The sequence below is a fragment of the Alligator mississippiensis genome, chromosome 3, assembly GCF_030867095.1.
Source record: "Alligator mississippiensis isolate rAllMis1 chromosome 3, rAllMis1, whole genome shotgun sequence".
Classification (NCBI taxonomy): Eukaryota; Metazoa; Chordata; order Crocodylia; family Alligatoridae; genus Alligator; species Alligator mississippiensis.
Window position 1 is genome coordinate 32,926,594 of NC_081826.1, and position 23,407 is coordinate 32,950,000.

General features: G+C 40.5%; 1 protein-coding gene across 1 annotated transcript in view; it reads left to right on the forward strand.

Moving 5' to 3' along the window:
* Window positions 1-23,407, forward strand: part of ANGPT1 (angiopoietin 1) — a 267,589-nt gene that overhangs the window by 115,049 nt on the left and 129,133 nt on the right. The window contains exons 2-3 of the mRNA XM_014611618.3: window positions 6,457-6,612; window positions 10,561-10,682. Coding sequence (XP_014467104.1) covers window positions 6,457-6,612; window positions 10,561-10,682 — 278 coding nt within the window. The remainder of the gene's footprint in view (window positions 1-6,456; window positions 6,613-10,560; window positions 10,683-23,407) is intronic.

Consider the following 23,407-nt stretch of genomic DNA (forward strand, 5'->3'; position numbering starts at 1 on the left):
GATGATGTTTTATTAATATGCTACTTATGTACTTTGCCTAGTTTTAATGTATGATAAAGTACTTCTTAGGAGTATTACAATTCCAAAATGGTTGAAATGTGTGTTTATTTTTCCAAGTAGGATTTTACATGTTACTTGTTTGTTATTCCTTGCTTTCATTTTTGAAAACTAGTCCTTGTAGCTATCTTTCAACACCTGTGAACCACTGCTAACATCATCTATTGGTGCTCTTCTCAGTTGATGTTATATTTGGCCTGATCTGCTATCCACTAAAATCAACATAATGCAAATAACTTCCACAGGCCTTAGATCAGACCTGCAGTGCTTGACCCTAAATAAATTTAGTTGTCTTCATTTTCCTGTAATAAAAATAATGGGTGAAATCTTGGCGCCATTGAAGTTAATGGGAGTTATGCCATTTGGTTTCAGCATGACCACGACTGCATCCAGCTAAAAAAGAAGCAAAAGGAAGAAACAATTTAATGGAAACTTCAGGGCCCTGCTGACTGGTCACATGATCAAATTACTATAACCTTGTCCTTCCTTTCTTATACTCGGCAAATAGTTCCTGACTACTTTGGCTGAAATACATTCACGGAACTATAGGTTTGGTTTGGTTTGGTTTTTTTATATCAAACATTTATGAAAGATGAAGGCTTTTTACACACTTTCTGAACAGGGCAATAATTTTTGTTAAATGCATTCTCACACATCCAACTGGCTGCAGTTTGTATATGCTCCCATACTTCATGTCTGTTTTCAGGTACAGTTCTTTTCCTCATACGTTCAAAAAACAAACCTAGCATGTATTCAGAGGTATACTCAATGTAACCAACCATGGTATAGTCAATGTAACCAACTGTTTGTATTTTGTGGTTCTTGCAATATTTATGTTTTTTTCTTAAATTTCCAGCTCCTGGGTAGACTCAGCTGAATATGTAAGAACTGCCACTTCTGTAAAAATAAAAGACCAAAGTGTCTAATCCTCTCGTTGTAGAAAAAAGCTTAAAACCTGACTCAAGTGACATCTAAAGGTTCAGGAACCAGAAGGCACAAAATACCCTTTTATTTATATTAATAAAACTCATGATTCATTTTTTAAAAACTTAATGCCTTTTAATGATTTAATTTTTGTGGCCTAACTTATGATGTTGTGATAAGTAACATTCTATAAACTGTTGAATGCAGAGATTAAAATCCCCACTGAATTTATATTTCTACAAGTTATTTATTCATGTATACATGTATGTATATTATTAAGATACACTGAATTTGTCATGTAAATAAAATTATCAACAAATAACATGTATGGAGCAAATCCAGTGGCTCCCCTCCAGCTTTTCCCTCTTCTCAGTTGATTGCATTATGAGCTTCCATAATAACTTCCCTGTGACAGTATCTTGGTATAGCCTATACTATATTTTCCTGCTTTAGAACTCATCCCTTTCAGTCAAGAAGTAGATGTAGGAGACAATATGATCACCCCGTATAGGTATCCAAAATTTTAGAATGGGAATAAAAAGGTCCATTCCAGTGGCACTTGCACATACAATATATACAGTAAGTCTGTGTGGGGTCTGGTTGAAGACCAATTTACAGGTTAAAGGAAGTCAATAAGCATCAAGTAGTAGCTTTAAAAATAGTATTCACTTCATGTGGTACATGAGGAGCGTGTCATATCAACGTAGTGATCATGACAGCGTGTCATATCAATATAGTAATCAAGCGGGTCTGCAGGTGATCAACAGCTATGTTGCCGTAGCAGTACGCTCCCCCAGTATAGTGCACTGCTATGGCAAAGTGCTGGCAAAATCTAACCATGCACTGCAAGCATGGCGCAGTAACTGCCCAAACTGGGCCGTGCTTTAGTACTCCCTTCCTCCAAGTCCAAAAGGATGTACTAAAGCACAGTGCCATAGCATTGTCACTGTACAGTAATTTGTATAAAAAAAATCGAGATGTATCAAAAAAATTCTGCATATGAAGCACAATGTAAAATCATCATGGAGCAGTAAAATCTTGTTTGGACAACCCAGTTCCTATCTTTTACCACAGCATGGTAAAAGTTCCTGTGATAAATGGATAAGTTACGTAAAGTAATAAACCTGAATTGGGAATGGATCTCTGGAGATATCAGTTTGTCTTTTGTAATTAATCCTTTGTTTTATTACTTATCAAAGTCATTATTATGGCAAGTTCCTTGCTCTCAAGGATGACATTGCCATAATAGGGTTCATTGAATCAAGTGTAGTGAATGCAGAAACAACCATAAAGGCCTATTTACACACCTTGTGCCACAAATTTCACAAGACTATTCCAACACCCCATATATGAGCCAGTCTATTACTACTGCTGACATCTTTTGCCTCATTTACTTTTCCTGCTGAGGAATGTGGCCTATACCTTCTCTCACCTTTACATTCCCACTCTTTATGGCTAAGAGTTAGCCAATGAGCTATACTCAGTCAAGAGTACCTTGAAACACATCTGCTGAAAGACATGCTGTAATACCCAAATTAGTGTGGCAACTGGGTAGGTCAGGCAAACATTTTTGTGGTTTGGGATTGTGAGAGTTTCTTTATACCTCTCCTGCTGGGTGTCCAGCATTTTTTCAGGCTCAGATAATCATTTTTACTCATGAAATATTTAACCTTGAGGTAAAAGTCTTTCTGTACATGTGGTACTAAAATCGGTAGGCGATTCCAATTTGTTACAGATCTTTCTTTGGCTCAGCTGATGTGGCTTACCAGAATGTCCTTAGCAGTTATCCATCTGCACAGGAATGCTTATAGATAAGATGAAAGAAGATTTTGTTATTAATCACACATTGTGTATATGACTCTTGCTCCCTTTCTCCAAGTTTAAATCAACTACATCTGGTTCTTACCACTCAGCTGTACAGCTTACTCTACCAGAAGCAGGTCCAACTTAATTAAAAATGAATTACTAAGGGAGGTAGTTTCTAAAAATTGGGAATCTGTTAACCATAAAAAATACAATCAGTCATAGAAAGAAACCATTGACCAAGTTTGTAGCAGGTATAAGTTGGCATAGCTCCCTTGACTTCATTGGAGGTTCATCAGTTTATAACAGCTGCAAATCTGGACCAGTGCTGCTTCTGGTAATAATTTATGGAACATATTAAACATGTTGTCAGAACAGTGCTTGCACCATTCAGAAACTAATCTAGCATTTTCTAGAGTGGCAATGCCTTCATTGCATGTTGTAGCAGGGTCTAAGCAGCTAGAGAGCACAGTCCAAGCCTAGGTTAACTGAAACAAAATAAAACAAAGCCCTCTCTTTGGGGTTTCCAGTTTACTTTAGAGGGTTTTCGTTCAACCTGATAACACAGTCAGCAGAGTCTCTGGCTGCATTCCCTTCCTTCATTTCAACAGGCTGTAAGCTTGACCCAAACAGTATCAAAACAATTTAATAGCTTATGTCTCTAAAGTTATCTGTGCTTACTGGTCAACAACACTTATCATTTCCTCTCCTGGGAGTAGCCCTACTTCTTTTTGAAGTTCTGAGTATAGCTGCATTCAGTCTCATTCCCTCCTGAGATTGAAATCCCATGCTAGGATTTAACCCAAGAAAACTGCACAGTTTTGTGAGGAGTGAAAGTGGGGGCATAGTAGGATGGGAAACAAGGAGTTCCCATACATGTGCAGGGTGCTTGCTATGATGCTCTGGAAATCCATTAATTGATTCATCTAGTCTGCTGGAGCACGGAAATGAATGTGCTCCAGCAAATACTCGTGTTACGTGTATCAGCATCCCCACACTGAAAAATGGTGGCAGATCTCTTTGAACTAAAGCTTGTTGAACAAGCTTTAGTTAAAGTGCCCCATTGCAATTTTTTCAGCTCGGGGACACTGATACACGTGACAATCAGGTGCTTTTAATTAACATGGCTTGCTAATTAAAGCACCTCCCATGCCTCTCAGAGCACATGTAAAAATGCCCAAGGATTCCCATCTGCAACATGCTGAGCTACCTGTAAAACACCTTGCATTACCAAACTTGATGCTCTCTTTCACTGAACTCTGTTCAGTGCGGGGACAATTTTGCAGCCAGTCACTGTTCTCTGCTTCTCCACTATAGCTGCTTCAGTCCTCACATAATTTAGGGCCACTAAAGAGTTTCTTTAACTTATTCCAGCTGGTTATGGTACCTAAGGGACTGTAAGAGATTTGGCAGACTGTCCTCCCCTCTGCATGTCCTATCACGTCTCTTCCTGCTACGACATGCCCCCTCTCTGGAGGTCATGGGAGAGACAGTTGTCATATGAACCATTCTGACTAGTTTTAGACCAGTTGTCATCTCCCTCAAGCTAGAGGAATTCTCAGCTGGCCTCTATGACCAGATTCTGGTCCTCTTATGCTACTTGATGGAGTCAAAGAAGCGGGAAGAGAAAGAGGGAAAGGTCTTAGGTCTTTACGTAATCCCTGGCCTTTACATTAGGATTAAGCAAGAAACTTCCAGTGCTTTGAAGTCCTTGTGTACTGTTTTTAAGATCCAACCATATATCATTGCTCAGTAATAAAATTATAATAAAGACAAAATCTATTAAAAGCTGTAAAAAAAGATAAATATTTGCGATGTTAATATGCTACAGATACTTCAAATCAGTGGCTCAGTGACATGGCCAGGCATCTGAGACATGGGGGCAGCATCAACCTCCAGTTGCCACCACACCAGCAGTGTAATCATAATTGTAATGGTGTGGCTGCCATTTTGTTTCACTTCTCCCAAATTGGCCCCAAGGGTAATTGCTGCAGTTGCTCCTCCCTAGTTATGCCACTATTTTGCATTACATCATAAAATCACCAGCCTGGTTACTCCTTTATAAATCCATCATCCTTGAGTGCTCTTCAAATCTCCTATTAAGTAATAATGCAATTTATTGAGTAATCTACTCTGCCTCCCAATTCTGAAGATTATTTCGTGATGTAAAGTCCCAGCTTGTCCTCCTCTGTTTTTTAAAGTCCCTGTTCTTTTCTGAATCCTCTTAAACCTCATCTCACCCTCAAAGAGAAGTTGACAAGGACATGATGTTACCAAAACTCATTCTGAATATCACTGCTAATTTACTTCATTTACTAACATGCAAACTCCGAAGCTTCTATATGTTAAAGCTGGTAAATTTGTTCTAAACAGTTTCTCATCCTTTAGAATTGTAAAGAGGATGGAACTAGCCCCACATTATGGAGTAAGAAGGGTCTGTGTCAGCACTAGTAGCCATTGGGCCAATATATTTACTATGCAAACAAAACTCAGTAAGAGACACACGCAAATTTATGTCCTTCATTTTTATATATGAATCAATATGTTATTTGCTGAATCACCTGCAATGCAGATGCAGAGGCTTATTTTAATATAGCAAATTGCAATGAACTTCCATTTCTTTGAAGGCAGCATTCAGTTTTAAAGAAGCAGACTGGGGGCACGTCCCCATGAGTAGGAATGTGCATTTCTCCAGGGACAAACAGCAGTGGCACAATATGTGCTGCTGCTGCTTGTCCCTGGGGAACACCTATGCACATGTGCTCTGGAGCAGAGCAGGTGGGGTAAGGGAGGCTGGCCACAGCAGCCGTACCAGGGGTCCTGGGGATCTATGGGAGCTGCAGCTGCAACAATCTGGCAGCAGGGAGCATGGGTCCAGCTGGCTAGGCTTCAGTTTTGGGTGGCACACACTGCCGCCACATGTACCACCCCACTTTTTTTAAGCACAGATTTTTTGACACAGGGATCTCCCAGTATCAACCCCCCCCCCCCCCAACCTTGCCCAGTGCTGAAAATTAGCAATACAGGGAATGCCTTCATGTATGGCATGTGCAGTGTGCTGTGCTGCAAACGGGTCTGCAGTGCTAGATACTGCATATGTACACTCGTCCGGATGTGCCCTGAGCCTCTAAACAGACATCTCATTTGAGGTGATTCAGCTTGTTCTAACATATGACTTGGATCAAAACAGGAGCTGCACAGCTTTTTACACATGCAGCCCTTCAAGCTGCATTGGTGCTCCTCTGGCAAAGGTGGCAAGGATGAGCACACAGTCTGAGTGACTGCTCTCTGGAATGAATGGCAGTTGAGTTAAATGATGCACATAACAGTGTCCCAGGAAAAACTGACAGTACATTTTATCTGGCATATTTCATAAATACTTGAAGCGGGATAGTGGATGTGAATATCTAGGATCCCAGCACAAAAGGCTTTCTCCTGGGAGAAATGCAACATCTATTTACAGCCCAGGGAGCGAAGGACTTTACAGTGCTGAAAGCTTTCATACAAAACTTTCATTGACCCCACATAGGACCTCAAATAATGATGAGGGATGGTTTTCACTGAGAGAGCTTACATCAGGATTCCTAGCTGAGCATTCCTCTGTCATTACAAGAAAGCCTGAAGTAGTACTTTTACTTTGCAAAGCTCTTATTGTTGTTCTTTCTTTCACAGCTTGAAAACTACGTTGTGGAAAATATGAAGTCAGAGATAGCTCAAATACAGCAAAATGCGGTTCAGAACCATACAGCCACTATGCTTGAAATAGGAACCAGCCTTCTAAGTCAGACAGCAGAGCAGACAAGAAAACTCACGGATGTTGAAACCCAGGTACATCCCCAAGGTCATATTTCACAAACTGTTAACAGCAGAGAGCCTTGCCCACTACCTTCTCTTTCACTACATCATCTTTCAACACTGTGATCCAAGATACATTCATACCTTGTGTATGCTGGTAGCAGCAGCAATGATGACTGTCATATTTTTTTTTAATTTAATGAGGTTGGTATATCTAACTTTGCATGTATCTGTCAGGGTGAACTAGCCAAGAAAGTTCCCAATATTTGACCTCAAATAAACAGCCTAGCTACTGACTGTGAACAACGTAATTTTCAAACTAAATAGTTTTAAGACAAAATAGTTATTTTGATGTTTTGTTAAAGTTTTCTAGTATCTTCCAATCTTTTAAAAAGTATTTTACCTAGAGAAGTTTTACATCTGCAAGAGAGAAAAAAGAACATTCATGTGCCAAGTACTCTACAGTTCTGCATTTGCTATTCTACAAAGTTTTATAATGTGGCTTGAATTAAAGATTGTTTTGTAGTGACTGCAGAGGCTTGCCCATAACAGATATATATGCTGTTCTCATAACCAGTAATTCATCCAGCCTACCACATAAGACTAGGTATTTTGCTTATCAAAGTGCAATATATAATATTCCTTTTCTACTGAATTTTCTATCAGTCTTCTATTCGTGCTGAATTTTTTTTGTCTTCAGTGATTTCCCCTTGTTGTTAAAATAAATGCATTGATGTGCTATGTGTATTTTGGTTTGTTTGAGGCAGGATATATACTGTTTGAGATAGATCATATCATCTGAACTCAAATCCCTATGCACATTTACAATGCCCCTCCCATACTATTATATAATCACATCACAGCATATAGGTGGACATGATGAACATATGGTGGTGGTAAAACAGTGTGACAGAAACTCTAAGGGCATTAACACACATATGACTGAAGTATCTAACTGCAGAAGTGCAAGCATAATTGTGACTTTATGCCTTTTCAGGAGCTACCCAGATTTTGGGTCTGCACAACAATAAATGGCGATCATGTGCCCATGTACTCTTCCCTGACAAAGGTAGAAAACAGCTGTAGTCACTGAGCTGTGGCTCCCAAGGCTTAATCGAAACCTTGCTTTAAACTTGTGCTAAGATAATGCCCAGTTGTCTTAGCTGTGTCTGGAACAGGGAGTCAAAGGAACATCATCCTTTATGCCATTGGCTTCAAAACCTGTTGTTCCTTGGTCACACTAGCCTGCTAGACTTTGAGTGAACTTTTGGCTAAGGATGGACATTCAAGAAAGTCAAGGCAGAGGCATTCTAAGTATTGCATTCTCCTCAAAGTGCCCTAGATTAGTGCAGGAGGAACAGAACTGATGTTTACCCTTAGAGAGGGGGCACAGAAGTGACCTTCACTGGCCAAAGTCAACAGGCTGGAGGGGCTCCTCATGCCTCCCAGGAGGCTACCAAGGCAGCTTCTATCCCCGCCCCCAGCAGCTGGCAGCAATGGCTTCGGGGAGGGAGGAGGGCATCAGAGCCCCCCCCCGCCCCCCCCCCCACTGTGCAGCTGCTCCCCAATTTGCTGGCCCAGGTCTGGGGGGAGGGGGTGGTTGAGGTCTCCATGGTAGGCAAACTCCCTTCCCCCAGCTGCAGCCAGCTCAGGGCTGTGTTGCTTTTCACTGCATTGGGTGTTGGGGGAGGGGGAAATGCAGCCCCTCTGCCACACAGGCCCAACCCCCACCCCACAAGACCCAAGCCAAGAAGCTGGAGGGGGCTTTGTTCTCTCCCCCCTCCTGCTCCCCACCTCCAGTTTCTGGCATAGTGAAAAGTGCTGCAGCTCTGTGCTGCAGCTCCTGGTTGCACTTGTCAGGAGGATCAGGAAGGGGCATCAGGGAACAGAGCCCCGCTGCCACATGAGTGCCCCACAGCTTGCTGGCTCGGGTCTTGGGAGGGCTGGTCCAGGTCTGTGCAGCACAAGGGCACTGTTCCCCCAGCTGTACTGTTTTTCACCACATCAGGAACTGAGGGGGAGGAACAGATCCCCGCTGCTGCATGGGTCCCCCCAGCTTGCCGGCTCAGATCTTGGGGAGGGACAAGCCAGGTCCTTGTGTTGGGGAGGCTCTGGTCCCCCACCCCGTTGCCTGAACACTCTGACAACTGTAGCCAGGAGCTGCAACATGAGGCTTCCTGGCCCATCTTTTTGCGGCTCTGGGAACTGGGGTGACAGGAAGGGAAAGGGCCCCCCAGCCATGTGGGCTACCTCCAACTTGCTGGGTCAGGTCTTGGGGGGGACCAGGCTGGGTCTGCATAGCAGGGGGGCTCCATTCTCCTTCCCCTCCCCCCACTTCCTCCAGTTCCCAGCATGGTGAAAAGTGGTGCAGCCCTGAGCTGCAGCTCCTGGGTCCAACTGGAGAAATGGAGGCCTCTGCCTCACAGACCAAGTCTAGCCCCCTCCCTCACAACACCTAAGCCTGCAAGCTGGGGAGGAGTGGCCTGCATGGCAGGGAGGGTCCGTTTTCCCATCTCCCCATCCAGCTACACAGGAAAGAGACTGAGCTTTATCTGTTTCCTTTCTGTGACAGCCCAGGAACAGGACTAGCCAAGGGCCAGGGATCACCGGCCGAGGCTAGCATGCCATCCTGAGAAGGGGTTGGCAGAATTTGACCTACCTTGCCTCATGATGGGCTGTGGTACAGATGTTCAATAAAGCACTCTAACCTAAAGCACTTTATTCTGATACTATATCCATCCAGGGTTAACTCAGAGTGGAATCCACCATTTTTAAAGCACACATGCTACAAACTTCTGTTTGGTTATGGCCGTAGGGTTGTAGAGCCCTTTCTCCATGCTTATTGCACAATAAGTGTAATGTCTATACCTAGAGTTTGACATTTTAATATGGTAGGTAGGGAACGGGTGAGGCTTGGCTCAACCCACGTGCCTGTGGATAAGGTGCTATGTACTACTTTCTGAGCCAAGTACAAGTAAAGAGAAACTTCAATCTCAGAGAAGTCTCCCAATAGTTTCAAAACAAAACAATGCATTATTAAGCCAAGTGTAAGTGCTAGGTTTAACATTTTTTCACGTAAGTTTTCCTATTAGCCATGCATGAGAGAGCATTGCCATGGAATCATAATGATAGTGATAATGTTTTGCATTATTAAATAGGCAGTATATTCCATTCTTGAAGTAACTGAATTTCAGTGATGGGTCCCTGCAGCAAATAAACTTTTCCATACAAAAAAAATGCTTCATAGCCTGAAGTGATGAAAATTGAAATTTTAATGCAGGAAACTCAGTCACCTTATTGTCATTTTTGCTGAAAATTCCCTCAGTGCTTGAGAGACAAAAGTGGTTATTAGAATTCATTATCTCACCTTTAAAAATGTTCTTGTCAGTTCATTATAGTCTTATTGGGTAAGTTGCTCTCTATGGGTGGAATCCTGATGCTGCACACAGCCCCTTTGGAGTAAAGAAAAACTACATGAAACAATTGGCATGGGACTTGTATCTCTCATAAACTCTGTGTTTTAGTGCAAGTGGCAATAATGTAAGCAAACACACTAAATGCCTGCCACTGTTGCAAAAGAAACATCTCAAGAGAGCACTGTCACACAAGTTCTATTTACTAAACAGTGGATGCAACAGTTTGGCACCTCTTCACATGCTAATTACTTTGGCACTCCTCTGATGCTAGCATGCTCTGTATTAGCATGGTTTGATGCTTGTCACCTTGCTCACAATAAAACATACTTGTCAGGCACCTTTTCCTCATTAAAATAGCATATTCTGCAGCAAATGTTGGTCTAGATCCTTAACTACCAAGCATAGCTTCACTGATGTTTAAAAATATATTAAAACCTAAACTGGAACCTTCCAATGAATTATCATACAAGTCTGCCAGGAAGTAGAATTAACCTGTCCCTGTTCATGTCTACAACATGGTAATACTAAACTATTGCAAGTTTTAATACTTTTATTTATCCTTAAGGTACTAAATCAAACATCCAGACTTGAAATTCAGCTGCTGGAAAATTCATTATCTACTTACAAGCTGGAAAAACAACTGTTACAACAGACACATGAAATCCTGAAAATTCACGAGAAAAACAGGTGAGAGTAGATTGTTGGCCCCATAAATGTCTCTTTTTTCCTCAGTATAAAGAACTTTCTATTAATGTTACTTTAGACCACAAGGAAAACAGAGCTTCTGAGGCTTAACGAAGCAAATGTAGGTATGTGGGAAGTCTTGGTAAAATCTAAATTGACAGATGCTAGAAATTATATAGATAAAGAATCAGCAAAACCTATACTTTACATCACTGACACACAATTTCCCTGTGAAGCTGGCCACTGCTATGGCTCAGTGATAATCTTTGGATAATATATACATGTTTAAAATGGAATAAAACTAATTTTGTGTGTACATTTACAAAATAATTATAAACCTGCCAGCCTGATTCTAATCCTGGGCAAGGTGAGAAAAGAACTATATATGACCTGATTATTAAAACAAGAAAGGTAAGTAGTATACTTACTATTTAATGCCAACTGGCAAAGCTTTAGGAAACATAATTTTCTCTAATTAACTTGTATATTTTTGGATGAGATTACAATCTTGGTTCAAAAATGTAGTAGTATCCATGTAATAAACTCCTGTAAGGACTTTGATATTAGACTGCATGATAATTTGATCCAGATATTAGACCAGAGCACATAATTTGAATAAATTAGGAACTAGACAGGCTGAACTGATAGGTTTCAGAAGGTGGTGGTAGCAAAGAATCGTTATTGAACTAATATACCTCTGATGGGATTCATAGGTATCAGTTGTTGATCCAAAGATTTTACTCTTTTTATCAATTCTCTGGCCCAAAAAACCCCCTTTAAAATCTTTATCATTAAAGACAATGTGTAAATGAAGAGGGGGACAGGTCACAGATTCAGAGAAATCTGGTATAATTGGCAAGCATGTCAGTACGACCAAGTAACTAAATCCTTGGATGATGGTGTCACTGTGGAAATAGTCTTTCTAGACTTTAAGAAGGCCTTTGACACTGTCTCTCACCCCATACTCATCAATAAATTAAGCGACTGCGGCATTGATGCCTGCACAGTTGGATGGGTAAAAAATTGACTGACGGGGCGCACCCAGAGAGTAGTGGTGGATGGGTTGTACTCAACCTGGCAAGATGTGAGCAGTGGGGTACCCCAGGGCTTGGTCCTCGGGCCCACACTGTTTAACATCTTCATCAGCGACTTGGACAAGGGGGTGGAAAGCACGCTGTCCAAGTTTGCTGATGACACTAAGATGTGGGGCAAGGTGGACACACTTGAAGGGAGAGAGAGGCTGAAACTAGATTTAGACAGACTACAAAAGTGGGCAGATGAGAATAGGATGGGGTTCAATGTAGATAAATGCAGGGTGCTGCACCTTGGGAGAAGGAATCCACAGCATACATACAGGCTGGGGAGTTCCCCTCTTGAAAGCACAAAGGCAGAAAGGGAACTTGGAGTCTTTATTGACTCCAAGATGAACATGAGCCACCAATGCCAGACCGCAGCCAGCAAGGCCAGCCATACCTTGTCATGCATCCAAAGGTGCATCTCAAGCCAGTCCATAGAGGTGATACTCCCCCTCCATGCGACTTTGGTCAGGCCACAGTTGGAGTACTGCATCCAGTACTGGGTGCCGTACTTCAAAAGGGATGTGGCCAGCCTGGAGAGGGTTCAGAGGAGGGCCACCTGCTTGGTGAGAGGGCAGCAGAACAGGCCCTACGAGGAGAGACTGAAGGACCTGAACCTGTTCAGCCTCAGCAAGAGGAGGCTGAGGGGGACCTGATGGCTGCCTACAAACTCATCAAGGGGGATCAACAGCTAATAGGCAGAGCTCTTTTCTCCCCAGCACCACCTGGGGTGACGAGGAACAATGGTCATAAGCTGATGGAGAACAGGTTTAGCCTGGAGATCAGAAGGCAATATTTTACAGTTAAGGTGGCCAAAATCTGGAACCAGCTTCCCAGGGAAGTGGTCCTCGCCCCTACCTTGGGCAAATTCAAGAGGAGGTTGGATGATCACCTGTCTGGGGTCTTGTGACACCAGCAATCATTCCTGACTGTGGCAGGGGGTCAGGCTAGATGATCTGTTCAGGTCCCTCCTGACCCTAGCTACTATGAAACTATGAAACTATGGCCAAATATAAGATCATTCATTCAGAAAATAACATGAGCTATACTTAAAGAAATGCTGGCTAAGGTAGCGAAGTCTCTCCTTGGAATCCATGACTGAAATGGGTTGAGGTTCACAGTGAGTTTTCAGCTGAATATGAGATTCCAGAGCAGCACATGACCAAAAGAGTAAACTCTATCTATTAAACCAATTGTAAGTAGGGAGGCTATTTTATTTCTGTATTCAGCTCTAGTAGGACCACTCCTGGAATACTGTGTTCAGTTTTGATGTCCACACTTCAGTAAGGATGTTGTTAAACTGAAGTGTGTTGAGAGAAGAACTAAGAATGATTGAAGTCTGCAAAAAATGAGAAACACAAGCACAGTCTATTGAGCTTACCAAAGAGAAGGCTACGTGATTACTGAATCAGAGTCTGTAAGTAACTATATGGGGATCAGAAGTTTGATAACAGTAGGATTTTTAATCTAACAGATAACTGTATGACAAGATCTAGTGGCTAGAAGCTGAAACCATATAAATGAAAACTACAAATAAGGTTCTTCTATTTTTTCTAACAGCAAAGGTAATAAACCAGTGGATAAACTTAAGAGATGCAGTGGATTCCCTACCACTATCAAGTTCGACTGGTTTTCAAATCAAGATTCTATAGTTTAACTGCAACAACTAGGCATAAAGTAATTTGGGAATGCCCCGTGGCCCATATTATATAGATCAAGGCTGTCCAACTGGTGGTCTGTGGACCACATGCATCTCCCAAGGGGTTAATCTACCACACCCAGGCTCAGGTTCTGGGTGCCTCCCAGCTTCCATTGGTTTTCTGCTGGTGCTGCTGGAGTTTACAGGCTCCCCCCTCCATCATCCTGCTTCCCCTGCCTGTCCCTACCCCTGTGGCTTGTGGGACTGAGGTTGCTGATGGCGGAGGATCTGAGGGAGACCTGAGGATCCTGTGTTGCCTGGCATGGGGTGGTGGTGAGGACCCCTGTGACATGGCACAGGGGTGTTTGTTCAGTGCAGTGGTTGGAGAGGGGACACATAGCATGATGTACAGCCCAGGGGGGCATGTGACTTGTACAATGTATGGTTGGAGAGCGTGCAGCTCCTAGCCATTCTGAAGCTGGATAGTTCTGATGTAAGTCATCAGTCTTGGTCAGTGGTGCTCATTGTTTTGGCTCCATGGGCAGATGAATGGCACAAGGCTAGTCCACCTCTGTCTGGACTGGGATGCAGCTCCAGGGGTTCCATGCCACTATCATTCAGCTGGGATCTGGCTCCAGGGACCCCACACTGCCTCCTGCCCTGCCCTATGCTATTCATCTAATTTAATAGATTCTTAAATTTCAAAGAGACGTTTTGATCACCTAGAACTGGGGAGGGAGGGGGGGAGGGGGGTTCAACCCCCAACCTATGGGCCAGATGACATGGCGCCAGGGGCCAGAACTGGCCTGCAGGCTGGGGGCTGAACACTTCTGGTCTAGATGAACAAAATGGTCTCCTTTTTGGCCTTTAAATTTAAGAATCTATTAAATTAGAGGGATCATATGGCAACAAGCCAATGGAAGACAGAAGGAAAGAGATGGTGGAGAAAATAAATGCCCTTTGTAGAGAATATTATAAAGAAATACAGTGCTTAATGTTGATGCATTTACAAAGGTGATCAGATGATTAACTGTCAATCTGTTGTACATTTTGGTAATGTATATAATCTAATTGGTGTTGGTAATCAAAGGTTGTCAAAGGTTGATCAGAAGCAATTTGATTGAATTGAAATTTGATTAAATGAGTTCACAAATTACATATATCAATTTATATATATAATATATATTTTATATGTATGTGTATGTATGTATGTTTTCAGTCCTCTTTTAACTGACAGGACAAAGAGTTGCCTTTTTGATCTGTCCATTTCTGATTAGGCTCAAGAATTTTTTTTATAATGTGCAAGGGATAGAATTGTTTAAGCAATGTCTTGTGTATTTAATATTTTGTATTTATTTATGTATCTTAACAATGTGTCAGGGTATAAGGCATGTGTGGTAGTAAATAAACTTGACTTGCCTTGACCTTTGGGTGGCTACACTGACATGCATGATGAAATAGTCTGTGGCGTGACAAAATGGTCTGAGTCTGCATCTGGAAATAAGGAATGTGTTGAAAATCAATATATATACTGTATTGTCTCTTTTTAGAAACATATAAGTATAAGATAAACTAAAAAATAGGAGGAGTGGGGCCTAATGCCTACAGTAATGAACTAGAGTGAGGCATCCTACACTCTGTTGCTGAAAAAAGGGGGATAGTGTGTAGTCAAGGCATTGGAATAGGACTCAGGAGACCTGGGGTGATTTTTCAGCTCTGTCATCTGTGTAACACTGGACAGTTCATTTAGAGCCTTTTGTCTGCACTCACTACTACTCATGTTTCAGTTTAATTATATGACTAGTCTTATTAGAGTCAAGGAAAAAATTAGGACCCTGAATTTGCAAACATTGTATGATAAATAATCTCACTCTGGATTACTCATACGCTTACATTTTCTAGTTGTTTCTATGTGTTTCTAGTTTTGAAGTTCTTTGTCTCTGTGCTTCATTTTCTTATGAAGTAAATAATATGTAATGTCTCCTTTTATATATCTTGCCTATTTAGATTAAAATCTCTTTTGAACAGGGACTGCTTCTTAGTGTAAGCATGCAGCAGCTACCACAAGTAATCCACAACAATTGGGACCTGTAGTGTTGCTGCTAATTACAACTGGTGGTGGAGTATGGACGGGAGTCTTCATCCTTGTCCCATGCATAAAATTATTCTTACTTTTTAAAAGTGAAATTTCCATATGAAGGAAATCTAAAGAGTAACCATGACAATTATTAATAACTCATGTAGTATACAGCTGGTTCATTACCCCATATTATAGCAAATCAATGTTGCATCTCAATGGGGGTACAAAAGCATATTCTTTATCATTAGAGAAATATCTGCTCTAGCCTTAAACCCTGCATCTCTAAAGAAAAGTGGCCTAATTCTTTCTCACATTTTATCAGTGTTCCATGGGATATACATGATAGGTGTTCCGTGGGATATCAAGTGGGATAGATCTGTCTCAGAATTTTGCGGAATAATTTGGATGCTCTAGTGCAATAAGGTAACCTAGTGTTATAGTTTCCTGAGAATTCTACATCTAAATTATAGACTCCTCTAGTGACTTTTTTTCTTCTACCAGGCAAATTAAAATTATGCTTTAATTTATTTTTTTTTAATGTCCTTCCTTGAAAAGCTTTCACTTCCCCACTTTTGAGGAGGTCACTGGTGCCCTTGGTTAATTAATTGGTTGCCATTTCAATCAGCATGTAAGTGTGATAAGAAACTGTGTTCTTAGGTGAATCAGACAAAGTGTATACATATAGCAGACCTGCCACTCTGGCTATTTCACAGAAATAAGTAGGACAAATTAAGTTTGCTTAAAAAGACAGACAGACTACTGGCACATTCAGTACCAGAGCTGTCATGACATATACAAGGAAGATTATTATCTTTTCTCAAAGATACTTTTCTTGAACCTCTACGTTTGTGGGCAAGAAGTAAGAAAATAGCAACTCTGGTTGGAGTTTTAGGTGCGTGTTTTGATTTCACTGAAAAGATAGGGAATGTTTTTTCACTTAATTACATTAAACTTTTCTGACTGCAATTTTACTGACTTCAGTGTACTTACACTGGTGTAAAGTGAAATGGAGACTCATGCCCCAGCATTTGACTGGAGTTTAAGACATATGGAAGCACAGAGATTATCACACCAGATCAAACAAGTGGCCCATCTAGTTGAGTGGGAACATCTAGTACCTCATGCTAAGAGGAGGTTTTACTGTTGTAGTGAATGATTATACAGAAACCAATCTCACAGACCATATCTATTCAGTAAATGTGCCTCAAAGCATTAACCTGAAGAATGCCATGCTTTTCCAGGAAGGACCCTCTAAAACAGAAGCAGTATAGCTGTATGCATGTGACACCTTTGAGTAGGCTAATTACCACTGCTGAGCAGCAGGCCCATTAGCCTGACCTATGCTAATTACCCAGCCACAGTGATGTGTAGGCATAGCTATACTGCTTCTGTCTTAGGACACATCTGACTTGTACCAACTGGGTGTAAATGAGGGTACTACTGCTCTAAGTTTACCATAAATACCGTAGCATACCTAATTTGCCATTGGGCAGTTTTCTTAAGGAACCCATCACAGCTATTGTTGTGTATGGGTTGTGTATGGCTTAAAATATAGGCGAGGCAAGACTTTTTGTGACATCTTTTATTTTACCAACTGTGTAAGTGGGAGCGCACCTGGAAATAAGGAGCTGTTTCAACAGGTCTTCCAGCTATACCTTTGGTCCAATAAAATATATGACATGCTTTCTGGACATCAGAGGTACAGCAGTACTTGAACCATACTAAAATAAAAAGATTTAAATCCCTTTTCTGATAGTCTTTATATTTGGCCAAAATCTTCTTACTAAAATATTAGACTACTCTTTACCTGTCGAATAAGTCAAAGGTAAAGTAAATCATCTTGTCTGTGCTTTAAAAGTCCAGACATTTCTAAAGATTACTTTTAATGCAAGAAAATCCCATCTCTAAGATCTGGTCTATATCCTGCTCCCAAACATATGTAACCTAAGGCTCTCAAAAAGTAAGTAAAAGTGTTTTTTAAACTGTCGGGTCTGGATTGGATTAGTGAATAAACCATATACCTTGCAACATAGGTTGTCTAAATCAAGCTTTCCTTCCTCCCTGGAGAGCTTCAAGAGCGCTGTCTACATGTTCTACTTCATCACCTTTTAAAATGACAGTAGACTTAACTAGAAATCTATATTTTGGCTTCTGTATTGTCCTTCTAACCTCTCTAGAATTATCGGAAGGGCTTTTTATGAAAACTTTAGATGTAGTGCAGTCATGCTGAGATACCCTACTGGCTCACATGCTGACAAATGTAACACATCATTTGTATGGTAGAAAATGGATTTCTGGCCTCACAAAGATCAGTAAAATGGACAACATTTTGAAATAAGTTTAACGCTTGAGGCAAATAAATGTTGCTTTTATTGCTCCCAAAATGGACACACACAATATTTAGGCTACAAAAAAATAACATTTGTTTCTTTATTATTTTGATCTCCCAAAGGTCTGTTTCAGCTCCAAGATGAAGTCTGCATAATGATAGTATTTAAACTGGTCAGCTTATGCTTAACAGCAATTTATTTTTATTTTAAATACTGTAGCCCATCTGTCCTGTCACCCCCCAACCCCCACACTACTCAACTAGTCTATTATTCTCAATAGACAGGTTTTTTTAATGTTTGGAAAACCATGTGAAACCCACAAGAAAGATGGGGGGGGGGGGAGGCTTTACATCATAACTATAGCTCTTGAAAACATTATAAAAATGTCATATTACATAATTATAGTGGATAATTAGAGATCATTTGGTTTGTTGAGGGACTACATCTCCTTTTTTGTCTTGCACATCACAAAGTCCAAGGTTTTTTGCTTATTAAATAATAATCCATATAAAATCAAAGTAGCAATAATTAATGTTATAGGTTTCATTTTAAGCAATGTATTTTAAATGCCTTCAAAATGCATTGATGAATAATATGGTAAGCTAAAAAGTGTTGGTGATGTTACCCTCTTAATGGTGAATGAATCTTCAAATATCTGAGTAGTTATAATAACCCTTTAAAATGATCTAAATTTATCTAGAGTTCTTTGGTCTCAACACCAAGCTGGGAAACTCTCAAACAGGATTTCTTTTTTTTTGTGAGATTTCTAGAACTTCCTTGATTTAAATTAGCTATAAACACGATGTATGAAATCCTGGCTTTTGGGGGTCAAAGGCTATGAGAGCAACCTTTCTCAGGCTATTTAAGTATTTAAGTATTTCTGCCCTTTGAAACTAGTTACTTCAAAGTCTAAGTCAAAGTTTGACTTTTGCTCATTCTGGGGTTTGAGAGAAGGTTTCTCACTGGTTCTTAATAAGACTGAGTGGGCATACACAGTTTTTGAATTTCTCACAGGGAATTCACCCATCCCAAAAATATCTTCTTATCCTGTATAACCACGAGGTCTTTGTATCTAGGAAAAGACCACTGCAGAAATGCATTTATGCGAGGTCATTACATATATATTCAAGAAAATATGTATCAGTTGTTCAATGTATTAGAGCAGTATTTTTAGTCTAACAAGCATTGTGTCTCCCCATCTTTGTACCATGAGTCTGACACTCTGCACGCAGATATAAAGATCTTATTGCTAAAGAAGTAAAACATCTGAATATGTCTGCATAGATTCCAAAGAGAAAAGGCCTAACAGCTATTTTCTCCTTGTTTGACTGCCATACTTGTAGTAACACTGGCCACAGTTAATAGTCATCACCATGGCATCAAATCCATTTACTGTAGTTTTAAGGTAGGAAACAAAGTAGCTGCCTATATTGTGGTTGTCAGCTCTTCCCTATTTTCCACAAAATGATGAAAACATATAGAGATGAAAACTGTTGCAGAATAAGAGCCACATACACTGCATTACTGACTTAGGGACCTTGTCGCCTTTTCTAACACTCACCTAGGTTGGATTTCTGCTCTACCACTACCTTGTGAATGGCCATTGTTTCTTCATTGGCTGGTGCACCTTGTACTTCAACATGGACCATCATCTGCCATGCAGGCGTATGGCCACCACACAGCTGTTATGCACTGTGACATGTGCAGCCTGTGTCAGACAGGAGTGCACATTGCTTTTTTCTAAAACAGTATCTTAGTGCACAAGTTGAACTAAAAAAAAATGTAAATGAACTGTTTTAGTCATATCCTATGTAAAATATTGCCATAATCAATATACTACACTCTAACATTTCAGTTTCCTTGAAAGAACATGGAAAAATATTCTGTCAGAATTATTTCAACCAGCTTTAACTAGAAGATATTTTTAACAAAATTTAACCTGGCCTCATGCAAGTAATAGGTTGTCACCAAGTAATTCCCAAATAGGTTGGAGCTGAGCTACAGCATATATTTATTTTACAAATACATCTATTCTTTATTTAAAGGCTAGAAGTGATAGAAAACCAACTGCATGCCCTGGTAAACTGTTAAAATAGCTCTTTGTGCTCACAGTTAAAAAATCAGGGGTTTGTTTCCAGTTTGAATTGTCCTAGCTTCATCTTCAGTCCACAATGGCTTTGTCTACCAAATTAAATACCCCTTTAGTACTAGGCATCATTTCCTCTCATGAAATTGGAAGTGAGGATGATCCAAAGGAAGAGTGCTCTCTGCCTTCCATAACTCCTCCACCTACTCAACACCCTGCCCTCTGATTTCATTGGGATAGATGGGATTATCTTGAATGGTATATTTTCTTAAATGCCCTTTTAAATCCAAAATTAATATTGTTTCAGAAAGAGAGATTTCCGTTTGGTTTTACCTAGATTTTTAAAGGCTTATATTATTTTACCATGAACAATAAACCTATGGACTGAATTTAATCTTTATATTGTTATCATTTGTAACAGTTTATATTAATTCTCCATGGTTTTTAATAGAAACAGCTACATATGGATATTATTACATTTTTCAGTTAAGTTAATTGACCTGAAATTATGCAGGCACTTTGCCACTGATCTATTATACAAAAGTAAAAACAAAGATGAGCAAAGAGAGAAAATAAAATAAAACTGACTTTAATAGAAAGTGGTCTGTTGGCAAGTTTGAAACCATTGGTTAGCTTATGGGTATGAAAAACACCTCTTTTGGCATAACCAATAGAATCACTGATCCAAAGGTCAGCAGATGGGATGAGTTAATTTCTTTATCTAATATTAATGAAATTTTTTTTCCTTTTGGTTAAATTCCCGCAACAGTATTGAAAGTGTTGGCACTGAAAAACCTCTTGTACAATGGAGATGTCCCTCTGTGTCTACAACCCTTCTCTTTTAAATGTCTTCTTGTATTTCTTTGACCTTTATAAACTGTATGCTCCAGAAAAGGAGAGTTGTAGTTGAAGGGGAAAGCATTTGCATACATTTTTTATACAACTAGCTATAAAATTTGTTGAAATAGGGTCAGTGATGTTTATATAGTTGGGGTCAAGATTTTTCTGTCTAGGGAGACATAGCAAATGGCCAGGATCCAGAGGTGCAGCCACTTACTTCTTCATGTATTTTTATTTTGTACAAGGACAGTTTTTTATTAAGTACTCTGAGAGTATCTCACCTAAAAAAACAACTTCTGATTTGTCTCCTGGAAAAAAAGATCCCATCTATAGAAGCAGGCATCACTCACTTGGAGAATCTTTCTTTTCCCATCCTTCCATGCCACTTAAAATCACCTAGGGATCCTGCAAGCTGAGAAGCATGATTATGACATCAAGGGTCACATAGTACAATTATACAAACATTTGTCTGAAATACTAAATTGATTATTGTTTTTATTAAATCAAATTTATCCTCCATTATATGCATTGGAATAACTGTCCCAGAGTTAAATGGGATCTCTTTACCTTGTCAGGATGCCTTCACAAACTTCAGTTATGCTGTGTTTTCAATATACTTTCAGCATAATTTTCTTCATTATAAAAGTTTGTGAAATGTTCATTGTATTGCTTTATATATAATCTTAGATTTAACTATTTAGTATAAAATGATTGGTCTAGTTAGTCTGAGTGGTCAAGTTTACTTCATGCAAGAAGCTATATTTCCTTGTGCCTTTATAAATATATAGCATGTAAAGTCACCTATAAAGAATTTACAAAAGAATACAGGAGTAACAAGTGAGAAAAAATGTGAAGAGGAACACATACACCATGAGTGCTTACATTAGAAATTTGGGAGGTTAGATTGGATAAAAAATGGGTGCCCGATCTAACTTAGTTCACCCCCTATGTGGACCTTACACTTAAATCCCTAGTTAGGTTGACCTAAGTGCCAAAATGCCAAACTGTACAGATGTTCACCGAGAGTTAAATCAGGCAAAAATGACTGGCCTGATCTTAGTTAGTTCACCTGAGAAGAGCACAAAGTTAGATCAAGCAAACTAACCAAACACTTATACCAAAGCACAGTCCCAGGTGCACAGTCCCAAGCACAGTGTTCAAAGCACAGTCCCAGGGTTGGAAGGCCTAGCCACACCCCAGCCTGGGGCTGCCCTTTTCCTACCCCCCAACCCACTGGGCTATTTTTAGACCCCTGACCCCCAAATGGACAACCCCTCCTGTGGACCAGCTAACCATCTCAAGTCCATCAAACACTCCCACTGATCCTGCAAACCACCACTGATGCCAGTTTTGCAGATGTTTGCTGGTGCCAAGAGCTGGTGGTAGAGGGGGTTGGTCTGCAGGGGGTGTTGTCCATCTGAGGTTGTGAGAGGGGTTTTGGGGGCTAAAGAAGCCTTTAGTTGGGGGGAAATAGGGTCTGTGATCCCACCAAAGCCCCCCAGACCCTACTTGCCCCCAATCCTGTCTCCCCTCCCCCCACAGAACTGCTAGAGCCCGTGATCTAGCCCACCACTCTCCCCACTGAACTTACTTAGATCAGGCTCCTGGCACTGGGAAACACCTGTAAATCTGGCACCAGGGGCAATTTGGCAGGATCAGGGGGACTGGGAATTTGGTGAGGTCTGGTGGGGCATAGCAGGGGCAGAGAGGCTCTCTGATCGTGCCAGTCCCCCTTCGCCCTCTGACCTTACCAACCCACCATGGGAACCCTCTAGCTCCCCTGATCCTGCCTACCCCTCCTCCCACCTTGACTGACTTAGATCAGGCTCCCACCACTGATGATGATCTGTATACACCCAGTGCTGGGTGCTAATTGTACAGACAAACAAGGTTTTTTTTCCGGATCAGGGCCTTAAAGTTCAATATAAGAACCTCCCTGTTTGCAAATATTACACACTGTTACTGTGCCATATCTCATGAGGTGACCCAATATGAAAACCTGGTAGAAGTCTTTCTGATTTCTGTTGTGTGGTTATAGTTCTTTGTTTCACTGTTAATTTTTCAAAAATTCTCTCCCAAATTGGTTATATTGGTAGGTGGGTGTTTTTATTATTGGCCCTATGTTTCATTTGTCAATTCCTCATTATCCTGAAGGTTTATCTTGCACTCACTTTCAAGAATTTACACAATCCTGCCTCAGCCTTACTGCATTCATCTCTTATTACATTCACTTCCCTATTCATTTCTTTCTTCCTCTCCTTCCTCTGACTTTTTTTTGCAAAATTGTAAGTGCAGTTGCATGCCTGATTTGGTTGTTTACTTCTTTGCACAAAACACAAAAAACTGCACAAACCACTTATTACCTAGCTAAATAACTGACAATTTGTGCGTGCGTTTTCTTCAGTTGGGCATGCAAATTTGAAATACAATAGCATGTATTTTTGCATGAGTAATTTGGAAAGCCACAATAACATATCAGTTATGTTTGGGTAGTGGATAGAACATTACAGTCCACTGGCTAATCATTTTCTTTAAATGTGTAGATCTGAGGAGTGGGGGGTTGTGTTTTTATGCTGAAGTCTAACAATGGTCAAAAGATGAAATAACAAGATATAGGCAGCATCTTCTATATTCATAAATATATTAAAATGAACTAATGATAACAATTTTTTTTTTT